The sequence below is a fragment of the Neopsephotus bourkii genome, unplaced genomic scaffold, assembly GCF_033783945.1.
Source record: "Neopsephotus bourkii isolate Nb327-2 ecotype Australia unplaced genomic scaffold, CSIRO-AGI_Nbou_v1 NB_398, whole genome shotgun sequence".
NCBI classification, from domain to species: Eukaryota; Metazoa; Chordata; class Aves; order Psittaciformes; family Psittacidae; genus Neopsephotus; species Neopsephotus bourkii.
Genome location: NW_026900902.1, coordinates 645,837 through 659,749, shown reverse-complemented (window position 1 = coordinate 659,749; position 13,913 = coordinate 645,837). Strand labels below are relative to the sequence as shown.

Sequence of the window (13,913 nt, the reverse complement as noted above, 5' to 3'; positions counted from 1 at the left end):
TCCCGGGCGGCCTTCCTCTCCCCAGTCTGCCGCCTTGCCTGTGCTGTGATAGTAACGCGTTCTCATAATAAGGTGTACGTGGAGCGTATAACCTTTGGGTTATTCCTTTCGTTCCTCCTAGAGTCTCTCTGTAGCTAAGAGAGGGCAATGGGAGTTCAAGGACTTTGGAAACTGCTTGAATGCGCTGGGAGACCGATAAACCCTGAAGTTCTAGAAGGAAAAATTCTTGCCGTTGGTATCCTTTGAATAAGCTGAGGAATTGGATTTGTGAAGGAGAGTGTTTTAACTATTGCTCTTATTTCTGCCTTATTACCTTATTTATGTGCTTATTTCTATTTTAAGACATGATCATATTTCAATAAATAGATACTATACCCTATAATATGTGGAACACTAAGCTTTTTTTTCTTTCTTTTTTAAAAAAGGAGTCTTTTACTAGGTTCCTTACGCAAGTGTTGGGCTGTAGGATTTTGTGCTTTATCAGTTAATGTGCTGCTCTTGGTAGGATTATAAGATGAAAAACTGTAAACACTTATTGTATCACCTTTCCCATCGTATATACTTGGTTCAATACTGGAAAGATGTGCAAAAAAGTTACCCTTTGTTTATCTGTAAGAATAACTGGGGAGGTACTACTTGCTGCAGTTATTTCAGCTCTCATTTTTGTCCAGGGCAATAGGGGCAAGATTTTTTTTTTTATCTGAAGATTTCAAGTATTTGGGTAGTCTTGGTTTCAATAAGTCAAGCCTGGAACAGTAGGAAAAATCCTATTAGTCAGATATGTGCACTTTATAGAAACTATTAATATGGTATATGCATAATGTAGTGCGTGTTTTTCTTCTTAATGATTCTTTCAAGATATCAGTATTTGGTTAAACCAAGCAATAAAGGGAGCCAGAGATCGCAGTGGTTATTCTGTACAAAATGCTCACCTCCTCACTCTGTTTCGTCGACTTTGCAAGCTGTTGTTTTTCCGGATTCGACCTGTCTTTGTTTTTGATGGAGGGGCCCCACTTCTGAAGAGGCAGACCTTGGTAAGTGCCTTTCCTGAGTCACTGTAGTGCAAAATAGGGTGTATATTTGGTAGTACTAAGCAGCCATTTTCAATTTCCTTGTTATTCTGCTTATGCACTATAAAGATGGGGGGCTTGAAGGGCACTGCTGTGCAGGTGTTCTTTGCAGTCTCACTCTTGGGTACCTGTTGGAGCATGCAGCACCTCCCTTTTCATATATTCGGGTTTGATTTGTGTAGAAACTGGGTTGTAGAGATGTAGATGATGGTCTAGCTTCAGAATGAACCTGAACACTGTACTTACAAGTGTTGGTACCCAAAAGCTGAAAACTGTACCTGGGTCCAAACAGAGGAAATCAACGTAGAGGGATCTGGAGAACCTGAAGACTATGTCCCCACTGATGTAGGATGAGTTAGGGGTTTCTCATAGGCTCAGCACACAGAATTATAACAGTAATTTGCCAAATTTGTATCTTCATCATCCAACAAAATCCTGTTGGTGTTTATATTTTCACAGGCTCAGCGAAGACGAAGAAAGGAAATCGCCAGCCATGATTCCAGGAAAACTGCAGAGAAAATCTTGAAAACATTTCTGAAGAGACAAGTTATCAAAAATGCTCTAAAGGGCAAGAGGCAAGAATACAAAGTATTTTATCCTTGTTTATAAGTGGCAGGGAAGTTTTTGTGTAGCTGTTAATCACTGGAGTTTTTTTCTTTCCCGAAGCCATGAAGCATTTCCCAGTATTACAGAAGTTCGAAGAGAAGAAATTGATGACATATATGCATTGCCGCCTTTACAGGAAGAAGAGAAGAACAGGTAGGTAGAATTAAGAAATATTAGCTTAAATGGCAATAATAAACTCGGATTAAAAAAACCCCACATTTTTTTGAGGCTGCTGGAAGACTTTTGATCCATGAGGCTCCATAATCTATAAGGTATATCTTTGTTTTATTTCAGTTTCTTTTGGAGAGTTTAGTTTATAGGTGTGGGTACACAAGCCTTCTAGTTATTTATGCAAAAATAACAGAAGCACCTTAGAGTCCACAGGTTAAATTTTAAATTGGATTAATGTTTAAGGATGAAAGTGCTGCCTCAGTCTCTGCAGCCATGTCTGTGTGACTAAATGGAACTGACTGTTCAAGCTTGAGTAGCTGGGGTGTGTGACAGCTTTATTTCTTTCATTTAGCAGTGCAGACATGTTCAGCAGAAGTAGGCTTTGTATGAACTTGTCAAACGACATCTTCTAAGTGATATTAGGTGGAAATGTGGAGGTATCTGTTGGATTACTCTTTGCATATCTCATATATACTTTAAGCTTGGACCAAATAAGAATGAGGTAATAACTTAAACAGTAACAGTTGTCTCAATCTAGTTTTAAGTGACACAAGTCTTGCTTTCTGTTCAGATCTTTTCGGTTTGTGTATGTAGTTATATGCGTGCACATGAGTGTTTGTATGTATATGCATACATATATTTGTATGCAAATTTTTGTACTTGGTGAAGTGATGACTAAGGTCCTTTTGCTTAAAATAGGAACTTTATTTTCCTAGGTAAATATCCTTTTTTTTTTTTTTCCTTTTTTCTCATCGTGATTTTTAGCTCAGAGGAGGAAGATGAAAAAGAATGGGAAATAAGAATGAGCCAAAGGAAGATGTTGCATGTAAGTGCATCCTAATTGAACTGTTACTGTGAATAATCCTCTCATTCATGTGCTATGCCTAAAAGACAAACAAAAAGTTTAGAAAAAAAAAAAAGGGAAGTGTTTGGGGAAGTATGGGTCCTACTATAGTGTTAGTTATCAAGCAAATAAGTCAATTTTCAATATTCTGTGAATTCCTACTAATAAGGAAGTACAAATGTATTTATGTATTTTTCTCCACAGTAGAAATACAGCAGAATAGGAATTTTGTATGGTATCTTTCTTTTCTGACTACGTTCTTTGGATATGTGGAGAAGAGATTGTTTCCTGTATGATATAAGCAAAATGTATGCATTTGTGAACATGTTTGCACACATAAGACAGCATATTTAACAAAATTCCTGTGCTTCTCCAAATAGAACTGATACTGAAGCACCCCAGTCCTTGAGTTTTCACAGATAAATTCTATATTTCCCTCTGATGTGCTGATCTCATGAGATAGAAGAGAAATATGTAATCTAAGATGGCACAATAGGTAATAAAGTTATCTGTTTTCATCAAAGAAAGCAAACAAACAAGAAAATCCCCAACAAAAACTCTTGAAACTTGGAAATACTGTTTATATTTGAAGTAGTTCACATTCAGGGGAACCTCCTTGGAAGGATAAAATCGGGTTACCTGAGGCTCTAGGACCTTCTTCTGTGATTTAGACATATTTTTTTGTAAAAAGAATAAACCCAAGTTTCTCTGTATAGAGTACGTCAACAATTATGTATTTTATTTTATTAGGTAGTTATCTCATTTGGTTTTGTTTGATTTTGGCTTTTTTTGTGGGTTTTGTTTGCTTTTTTTTATTTTTTTTTTTTTATTTTTTGTTTGTTTGGTGGGTTGGTTTTTTTCCCCCCTTAACTGTTTTCTTCACAGTAGCAAGAAAGGTTTTGGGGGTGGGTGATTGTTGTTTGAAATGATGCTCTAAATATTTTATTGTTCTTGCTGTGCTGTAATATAAAATAGGTGTTTATGTTGTTTTCCATTTTTATAGGAAGCATTATGTGAAAATCCTCAGTCTGTAGATACTGAATCAGAAGATTTCAAGAAGCTGCCTCCTGAAGTAAAATATGAGATTTTGACTGAGATGAAAGAATTTACAAAACGAAAAAGAACGTTTTTTGAAGCAATGCCAGAGGTAATATTTAAAATGGTTTTTAAGCCATCAGAATGGAGCTATTGCCATTAATGCAGATGAATATTACGTAAGAGTATCGGATGTGGGAATTTTTTCCCCCAGGCCTATTTAATAAGAGATGTTACATTGAGAGGAAAAAGCCCCAGTGAGATAATGACTCTTAACAGAGACTTCATGTTTGTCTATTCAGGACCCTATCATAAAGTATCCAGGAGTGCAGCAGTCACTAAAAGACAAATGTTACCTGCTTAAACGTGTTACCTCTCCAGAGGATGGGAGATGAACTTTTTTAAAAGGTCCAGCTACATGGAATTTTATTTAAATTGACTTGTTTATTTGTTTGTTTTAAGGAATCCAATGCCTTTTCCCAGTACCAGCTTAGAGGTTTGCTTAAGAAAAACAGCCTCAGTCGGTGTATAGAAAATGTACAGAAAGAACTGAATCAACAGCACACTGGTGAAATCCAAACACAATATGAAAATGAAGGTGGTTTTGTGAAAGAAGTGGAATATAGAAAGGTACTCTCGGAGGATACTTCTCACTATATCCTAATAAAGGGTACGTTGGGTCTTAATTTTGTAAAACCTCTTGTTTGGTATCTGCAGTCTACAACTCTGTTAAAAAAAAAAACCCACCAAAAAAAAACCCCAAACCCTGATCATTGTTTACAGGTGCATGTAACCACCAGTTTGTATGAAATCAGTACATTACTGTTAGACATAATTAACTATGATCTGTAAGTGTGTAGAAAACTGGTCTATTAATCTTTATACAATGATGATCATTCTATAAAATGTAATGTTAGTATAAAGCATTTTTTTTACTAAAAAAATATTAAACAAAACCGCTTTCTTTTAGGCATTAAAGCAAAAGAAGTTACAGGTCAAGACTTGGAAGCTATTGCAGGGCCCTCATCAAAAGTGCCTGAACTTACTAAATTAAAAGAAATCGCTGAATCTCCTGCTAATGCAAAGCTAGTTGAAACTGAGAAACTGCAGACAGAGAAAGATAATGTGGTGACAGCACCACCCTCTCCTCGGACTTTGCTTGCCATCCAGGCAGCTATGATGGAAAGCAGCTCAGAAGAAGAACTGGGGGATAAAGATACAGGACGACTGAACATGGATCTGTCTGTAGCAGAGGAAGGCAGTGTGTCTCCAAGAACACTGCGTGCAATTCATCAAGCTCTGAGTGATGATGGTGATGATGATACAAGAGAGGAAGTTGTTACTGTTAGAACTGATAGAGTGCTACCAGAAAGATCAGAAGTGAAGGATTTGCTGCTTAGTAGCTCAGATGAGGAAGACCAGATTCCTGAAGTTAAGGAGAGAAGAATACCTACATCTGCAATTAATTTGTCAAACCAAGGGGTTATGCAAGATTTTGAATTTGAACAAAAGAGTCAGGAGTTGGACAAAAATCATGTTACAATCAAAGACACTGTTATATCCACACTTGAAAATTATTCTTGTATTGACAATACTAGAAAGGGCAAAGAAGACGTAGATAAAGAAGGAAATAGTTCCAAAACAGAATTAAATTGTTTGGGAGATAAGAATATAAACTTGTGCACGCAGAAGCCAAACTGTTTTCCTGTACAAACTAATATAGGGTCTTTGATTCATGCTGAAACAGCAGGCCTTTCTGAAAATGAGGAAAATTCGAAATTTTCTCTAAATGTAGAGGAAGAAGTGTTGCAAATAGAAGAGAATGTACCTGAGGTACGAAAGGATATTATACTTTTCCCAGAAGCAGAAAGTCCTGAGGAGGAAAAAGAAGAGATATCACAGTCTGAAGACAGTGATTCTGATGGTATGTGCTTTTTAATTGGGTAAAAAAATGGGACTATACTGTATTAGTAGTCAGTTGAAGTTAACCTTTTCTCCTAGTAAGAAATGCTTTAAAATACTTCTGTTTGCTTGTATGTAGGAGGTGGGAGAAAAATCTGAGCTGTTTTTTCCCCTTGGTGTTGTAGTTTATCATTGAAGTTCTTGTGTGCATTGAACTTAACTGGTGTAGGAATGATCAACCACTAGGTTTCTGTAATCTCACAATCCTTATATATATTTACTGCATATAGAAGAAAAATCACTTATGAATACTTTTTTTTTTTTTTTTTTTTTTGGACAAGCAGTGGGAAGTTGAATTCTTTATTTTCCTTTCGTAGGAAGTTTTATTGAAGTGGAAACTGAAATCAGTAATGCAGCTGAGTTTCCTGCTAAATGTCGTGAAGAACTGGGCGATGAAACAGCACTTCCAGAAGTGGAGACAAACAGACAGGATACTGTCTCACAGGACTTGCTGAAGGAGTCTGAAGTGCAGCTGGCAAACAATCAGAGTGTTGAAAGAGAAAATGATGATAAAGATGCAGAGGATAAGTGGCAAGACATCAGTATGGTAACGCCTTGTTACTTGTTTTGAGCTAGTAATTTAAGTGATGTGTCCCCAAGTAGTTCTTAAGGAAGACTATTGGACAGCTTCTTACTGTTTTGTTGCTTTCTCATATGTGCCTGTAATTCTATGGGATCTTAACTTTCTTTAAAGATGATGGTTAATCATAACCTCCCTGAATTCAGAGGGAAACTTTAAGGTTTTAGCAGTCTGAATAGACCTATCTCTGATTTTATAATTTACTGTGTCATAGAGGCTATGTCAACTTCCAAGTATGAATTAATGGAGCACATGCTACTAGAATAACTATAGTTGGAGACTTAGTGATTTACTTAATTAAACATACCTGAATTGTTGAAATAATGAAAATCTTGTTTTGTTTTTCAGGAAGAGCTAGAAGAATTAGAAAATGACCTTTCTGCTGAGCAGAATAAGCTTCAGGCTCAGAAAGAGCAGCAGGAACGTGTTGCCGCTTCTGTAACAGGACAGATGTGCTTGGAAAGCCAGGTAGTATTTGTTGAATCATGTATTTTAGTTTAAAATGCTTGAATTTTTTTGTTCTTTTGTTAAATAGTTCCTCATACTTGTTTCTTCAGCTTGTTTTTTTTTTTTTTAAAGGCCAATGCTTTTGTAATACTGTGTGCCCTATAATACAAAAACCCCAAAAAACACAAACAACAAAACCACCACACACACCAACCCACAAACACAAACAACAAAAAAAACCCAAAACAACAACAACCCAAAACACCCCAGGTAGATACACCATTATAGTTGTAAGTCTCTTGACCTTGTGCTTTTGCTCTTTATTTCAGTAAAAGTTTTAAGTCTTGAGATGGACTTTGTCAGGGCATAAAAGCCAGCTGCAGTGAGGAGAAAAGAAAAAGTGTGTTTATGAGCAGATATATGTATACATATCAAATATTTCATTAATTTTATAACTTAGGTTTTGCAGTGATTGTTACGTCCAACTTTGGAGCAGGAGAGTAAATGGAATTTCTGGAGATGACTTAATCCAGAATTGTGTCTCTAACCCAAGCCTGTAAAACTGGTGTGTGTGTGAAAGCTATCTGAAGTTAAATAATATATTCCGTAAAACCAAATTGTCTAAAATGCATTAAATAACATGTATCTCAAAATGCCATTCAATGGATGGTTAGTCTGCCCACTGTTTCCTGCTTGATATGAATGTTTCCCATAGGCTTTCATACTAATCTCTGAAGTGATGACTCATTTTATTTTTTTATTTAATGTGCATCCTTTTTTTTTTCTTTTTTTTTTTTTCCATGGAGGCCACACAGTTGTAACACATGGTCTTTTCTCCGTGATGTGCAGATACTTAAGTATGCTTGTGCAAATAAGGTAGCAGGCTCTCAGACTGTGCAGTAATAATGTGATCAAGTAGTGCTTGACTCATGTGGCACTATCTGCCTGAGATGTGTGTGATTTTTTCCTTAACTGTGCTTGGCACTTCTCAGCAGAAATTAAGATTTGTCATGAAATATTAAATACATCCCAAGTGTGAATCTAGCAGTTCTGAGTAAAGCAGAAGTGTAACAGAAGTTCATTCTTCAGATGCAATATTAACTGTTTTCTCTTCATCCTACAGGAGCTTCTCCGTCTGTTTGGCATTCCGTATATTGAAGCTCCAATGGAGGCAGAGGCACAGTGTGCTGTATTGGACTTTACTGATCAGACCTCTGGGACAATTACAGATGATAGTGATGTTTGGTTATTTGGTGCACGACATGTTTATAAAAATTTCTTCAGCCAAAACCAATATGTGGAGTATTATCAGTATGTCGATTTTCAAAACCAGCTAGGTAAGCCTCAGGTAGTGATTCGTTAAATACAGTCTTTAAGACAGCACTGCCACCTATCTTTTTGAAGTTGTAATTTCTACAGAATTTTGTGTGTATTACTACAATGCTTGTTCTTTAGAGAGTCTGTAAAGACACTCGGTTGGTTTTATTGCCATATGAGCCCCTGAATTTTCAGGCACTTGCATTTAATACACTGAGTTAGTGTGATGAACATCAAGACTGGAGATACGAAACCTGGTACCTGTTTCTGGGTAAATGTCAGCATGGCTTTTCTGACGTGGTGAGAAAATTATATTCTGATGTCATCAGATTTATAGTTTTCTGGAAATGAAAGTTAATTTTGAACATACTGACACATAATGTTTTAGGAGAGGGTCTGGCATACGTATATGCTCTGTAAAAGGTTTTTCATTTAGTTATGCTGACAGCTTTTTTTTTTTTTCTTTCAGATTACTCTTGTACTAGTCTAATCAAATTGTTGCTAATTATGAACTACAAAACTTTAGTGTCACATAGTGTAGTAAAGAAAATATGAGCCAATTTTAACTTCTTATGCCTTGTTTAAGTGGAACTCTTAAAATCGGTTTTGATGTTTTCAAAGTTGAGAGAGGCTATAGACTTTGAAATAAAATTTTAATGCCTTCAGCATGTAAAATTCCACCACATTTTTATCTGGTGAAAAATGTCTTTGGTTTCTTCTCCCAGCAAACTGCATGAAAAATTTTCTTTACCCTACTTATACCTACTTAGGTGTGCTACCATATCTTGGAAGGTTTGCTGTGGAAGCATGTGTGTGATTTTTTTTTTTATTTTATTTTAATTTTTTTTAGCTGTTATTAATGTAGTAAACCAGAACATTATTTATTTATTTATTGGGGAAATATCACCATCGGTCTTCATGTAACATTCTTCTGGTCTTGTGCTTTTTACTCGTTTTCCATGCATTGCACTATTCTTCTTTCACCGCAGTTGATGGATATCCTGACTAGCATGCCAATAGTCTTGCTTTGTGTGCTTAGACACACATCCCTTCTTTTATCAACTGATTTTATTTATTCATTTATGTTGTTCTTTAAACTCCTGAAGCTAGTCACTGAAAATCAGCCTGATTGCCTCAGATCTTGCAGCATACCAAATACAAGTGGTCAGCTGAGTTATTCCTCCTTTCTGGCTATTTCATGGGCTCTTTTTGTCCACTTAATAACTGCACTAGCAAAGGCTTCTAGTTTGGGAGCACTTTTAAGATGGCATTTAAGAAGCATTGGTATTACATTTAAGAGGCATTGATATTATGGACTAGAATTCAAATCGAATGTTTTTATTTCTGATGCAGGTGTTACTGATTGCAGATCAGCATTAAATGGGAACAGGAGAGAAACTGGAGATACATATGTAAAATAGTATCTCTTAGCTCTTAATGTTTCCAGATGGTCTCTACATTGTAACATTTAATTTTGGCAAAGATGTATTTGTTGAGTTAGCACAACTACCGGTGCTTGAGCTAATGTGCTCCAGAATACAATTTAGCAAATCCTGACATTGACTTAAATGTACTTTTTACAGAGTTAATGTATTTGAGTTCCTTTTGGGTTTTGCCTTTCAGGTAACATATTTTTTAATTTGTAAGGGAATGTATGCTGGATCCACTGGTTTTAATTGGTTTATGCACTTTTACAGGTTTGGATCGAAGCAAGCTAATTAATTTGGCATACTTGCTTGGAAGTGACTACACTGAGGGTATCCCAAATGTTGGCTTTGTAACAGCGATGGAGATTTTAAATGAATTTCCTGGGCGTGGTTTGGAACCTCTCTTGAGATTTGCGTATGCTTCATCATATTTTGCTTTTTTATCTTTCTATAATAGTGAATATACTTTTCTGCTGCTTAAGCATACAACTATCATTAAGGAGACTAAGTTAAGTGTAAAATATGTGACTCCGTTATGTCACTATTTGAAATGGCAGGTAAATAAGGTGACATACTGATACAGCTATTACAGTGAGACTAAAGAAGACAGTAGAACAGCTGTAGAACTGTGCGACTGCCTCTGAATTCGTTGCGGAGTTGGATCCATAGTGGAGTGGAGGTTTATTCTCCCTGTGTTTGTGAGAAGGTGCTGTAGCTTGCTCATAGAGAAAAGAGACTTGATGAGTGAGGAGTGGATGACCTGGAAAGAGACAGACAGGTAGGCTGTGGGGAAGAACAAGATTTGTAGAGGATCTAAGCCAGTTGTGTTGGCAATGGCGAGAATGATTAGAAATATTTTTGGTTTTTATTTTCTTCTTTTGCATAAAAAAAAAACCTTAAAAATTATCATTGTATGTGGAACATCCTCCCTGTGTGTGGCTAAATTTAGGTCTTCTGTTTAGCAGTTTATGGGGAATCCAGATGATGTTTGCTACTGTGGCTTACAACAGCTGCGTTTACTGTGTATGTTTTGTCTTTTCTGCTTTCAGGTTATATGTCCTTTTGGCCATTTGGGAAATTTTCTACTCACTTTATGTAGTAACTGAAGTAGGGAGACTAGGGCTATTGAAATTAGCATGGTGGCTCTTGATATTCCAAATTATACCTTATGGAATACTTTCCTCTGTTTTTCAGTGAGTGGTGGAATGAGGCTCAGAAGAATAAGAAATTGAGACCTAATCCACGTGACACCAAAGTCAAGAAGAAGTTGCGGGACCTGCAGCTTTCCTCAGGTTTCCCAAATCCAGCAGTGGCAGAAGCATACCTGAATCCTGTGGTGGATGAGACAAGGGGTTCATTCATCTGGGGGAAGCCTGATGTAGAACAAATCAGAGAATATCCTTTTACTGTATGGCAGGACTTGTCAGCGAAGAGTGCTCAGATTAAAGTTCATAAGGCTTGTGAGTCAGTAATGGTGTGTCTAGTTTTTAATGTCTCATTGGCATGAGGGGCCCTCAGCCCCATCTGCATATGATATCCTACAATGGTACCAGCTCTGGAACTGAAGGGCATGCAGCCATGCATGTGTGGCATGCAGGGTGGCTCTTCCCTCCTAAGAGAGTAGGCTGTTTCACAGAGAATCTCATAGCTGTCAGGAGTGTGCTACTCTGCCATCTTTCACAAATATATTTCAAAGTGTAGTCAGCAGAAATGGTGACTTAGGCTGCATTACTTACTGTATTTCTTGCAGTGCATTTCTTGCATCCATTGCGGCTTGAGCTGCAGCAAATTGATAAAAAGTACATGACAATGCCTGCAGAGCTAATGGTATTTTGAATAGCAAATGAAACTTTCGGTGTGTGCAAGTGTAAAAATAAGATTTGCTTTGTCATATGGCAATGCTGTATAGCCAAAATGAGTTCTGCCCTCATTGAGACACACTCTTGGAAATGTTGATATTAGAGAACAGAAATCTGTAACTAATAGAGATGTAGCAGCATGATTAGGACATGTAATGTAATACTGGAAGCATCCGCATAAGTCAGCTGTAGTAACTTAAGAGTATTTTCTCTGGTTTCATAGTAGAAAAAGCTTTGAAGAAGAGTAGCTTTCTTCTAGACAATTTTTATTTTATGTTTGCAGAATACTAGTAATAGCCATTGTGCAGAGTTCCTTAACTTTTTGCACATTCTGTCAGAATCGCTTTGGCTGGACCAGAGTGAAGACAGATGAAATCCTTTTGCCTGTGATGAAACAGCTGAACTTGCAGCAGGTAAAACATAGAACTGTGTGTAGTTTAAGGGTAACTAGAAAAGTGTAAGAGCTGTTTTAAAATGAACAGCAAGGTTTTAATCTAAAATGAATTTCTCAGAAACTGGGGTTTGGCCATTTTTTTTTTTTTAATTCATATTCAAAATTTATTAAACTTACTTCTCTGGACTTCATTTCCGTATGATTGTGGTGCCCTTTAAGGAACTCTACATAATTTCCATTGCTGTTTTCAAATTTTGTTACTTAATCAAGCACCTGTTCAGCTCCACGTTGCTGTTTGTTGTGGATGTAGTTGAAATGACAAGTACTTCAGGCACCTCTGGTACTTTTAAGACAATATGCTGTCTCTAAAAATGATCTATAAAAATACCTCTAAGATTTTGGTGAATGGAGACTGATCATTTGGTATCATCCACATTCTTTGAGGAGGAGTGCAGACTGAACTGCTGAGCAACATTAATATTATTCTGATTTCCATATATATGTTCTGTCAACTTTAATAAAATGTAAAAGTGAATAGTGGTGCATGCTGCTGTACTGTGAAAGTCAGTTCTAAAATTCATCGCCAAAGGTCAGATTCTTTTCTCCTTTTGCCATGAGCAAGATAGATCCTTAGCCTAAACCAGTCTTCTAGGTTTTCTCTGTTGCTCAAAGGAGTGGAAGGTACCAAACCCCATAGTTAAAGCTATTTACTTTCAGGTTTACTGGAGCAACCTTTGGAAGCATGGGGTTTTTTTATACAATTTTAGGGAGAATATAGAGAGCTATCTTAGTTTGTACAGCAAGCCTAGCTGTGATTGAGTCACGCAGCTCCTTTGTGTATGAGTACTTCTAGTTCTGCTCTTAAATCTTTACACTGTATCAACATATGTTACAATGAACTTGAGTCAAATAAGCGCTTTTTGTTGCACTAGCATATGAAATGTAAAGTGCACTTGTAACATTTGCTTAATACTCATTCTGTAGTTCTAACAGCTTGAAGCTAATGATGTGTTGGTAAGGACATAAGAGCACTACAGAGATTCTCTGTATTAAGGTTGAAAATAGCAACATATGTCTAATCATCAAGGACAGTGTTTATGAAATTTCACCAGAGTTTGCTGTTTATTTAGTTTCTGTAAAGGTTCTTGTTGCAGAACTTATAATAAAGTATAGGTATGTCTGCAGTATTGTGCCTTATTGTTCACATCTATTTGTATTATATTAATCTTGTTAGTCCTTTGTCTTACTTTAATTTGGTATGCATTATAGTATAGTTAACTGAATTCCTATCACAAAAACCTCCAAAGGTGTTTCTCTGTTTTATTTTTGATAGACTCAGCTTCGGATTGATTCATTCTTCAGGCTAGAACAGCATGAAAAAATAGCTATTAAAAGTCAGAGACTGCGCAGAGCTGTGACTTGCCTGAAGAGGAAGGAAAAAGAAGCAGCTGATGATATTCAGGAGATTGAACTTAAAGCGCATGAAGAAAGGAAAGGGGAAGGTACTGCAGGCTGTACAGATCATCAAGTTATGGCAACTGAAGTCCAAAATGGAAAGAGAAGAAAACATTCAGATTCCAGAAAAGAACATGTCTATGGAGGTGGTTTTATAGGGAATTTGCATCTTTCAGAAACTTCTAGTGACTCCTCAATAGAGGAATCAGAAAGCAGAGATCTGGGCAAGAGCAAAAGGAGGAAAAAGGTCTCTGCAATGGAGTCAGCAGACTCTAAAGAGAAAAAGAGGTGCAGTAGTTCAAGTGGTGAGGATGAAGAATTGGGGAAAATAATCTTGGTGACTGCCAAACCTGTGTTTGAGGGCAAAAAAAAGAAATCGCAGAGTAAGAGAAGAATAAAAAAGAAAACGTCTTAAAGAAAAGAAGTCTTGAAAAAGAGAGGCTATGTGTGGGTTTTGTGACTTTTAAGCTTTGTAAATATTGTGATGAATTTTTGATAAAATAATAAATTATCTCTATTTGTCATGTGTTTGTCTGTCTGTAATCTGATGCACAGTGATTATTTATGTTTTGAAGTAAACGTCAAGTTTCTAGATTTGGAGTTACATGACTATATCCAAAGACACAATCTATTTGCAAAAGTGACATTAAGAGGTATCCACTGTTGTAGAACTCGTGTCAGATTAGTTTGTGAGAGAAACAATGTGTGTTAGGCTCAGACTTCCCCATCTACCCACCTCTCTTCCT

General features: G+C 36.6%; 1 protein-coding gene across 2 annotated transcripts in view; it reads left to right on the top strand.

The window, feature by feature from the left end:
* BIVM (basic, immunoglobulin-like variable motif containing) overlaps positions 1-13,694 on the top strand; it is a 30,334-nt gene extending 16,640 nt beyond the window's left edge. Inside the window, exons 1-15 of one of the 2 annotated variants that reach the window (XM_061349267.1) lie at positions 51-235; positions 859-1,034; positions 1,530-1,645; positions 1,737-1,829; positions 2,613-2,673; positions 3,695-3,838; positions 4,189-4,396; positions 4,697-5,650; positions 6,006-6,235; positions 6,617-6,736; positions 7,839-8,052; positions 9,730-9,874; positions 10,654-10,854; positions 11,647-11,731; positions 13,046-13,694. In XM_061349267.1, coding sequence (XP_061205251.1) covers positions 148-235; positions 859-1,034; positions 1,530-1,645; positions 1,737-1,829; positions 2,613-2,673; positions 3,695-3,838; positions 4,189-4,396; positions 4,697-5,650; positions 6,006-6,235; positions 6,617-6,736; positions 7,839-8,052; positions 9,730-9,874; positions 10,654-10,854; positions 11,647-11,731; positions 13,046-13,582 — 3,372 coding nt within the window. In that variant the 5' untranslated portion in view covers positions 51-147 and the 3' untranslated portion in view covers positions 13,583-13,694. Of the gene's footprint in view, positions 1-50; positions 236-858; positions 1,035-1,529; positions 1,646-1,736; positions 1,830-2,612; positions 2,674-3,694; positions 3,839-4,188; positions 4,397-4,696; positions 5,651-6,005; positions 6,236-6,616; positions 6,737-7,838; positions 8,053-9,729; positions 9,875-10,653; positions 10,855-11,646; positions 11,732-13,045 lie in introns of those variants that run through there. The other variant, XM_061349266.1, reaches the window with a different exon arrangement.
* The last annotated feature ends 219 nt before the right edge of the window (positions 13,695-13,913 follow it).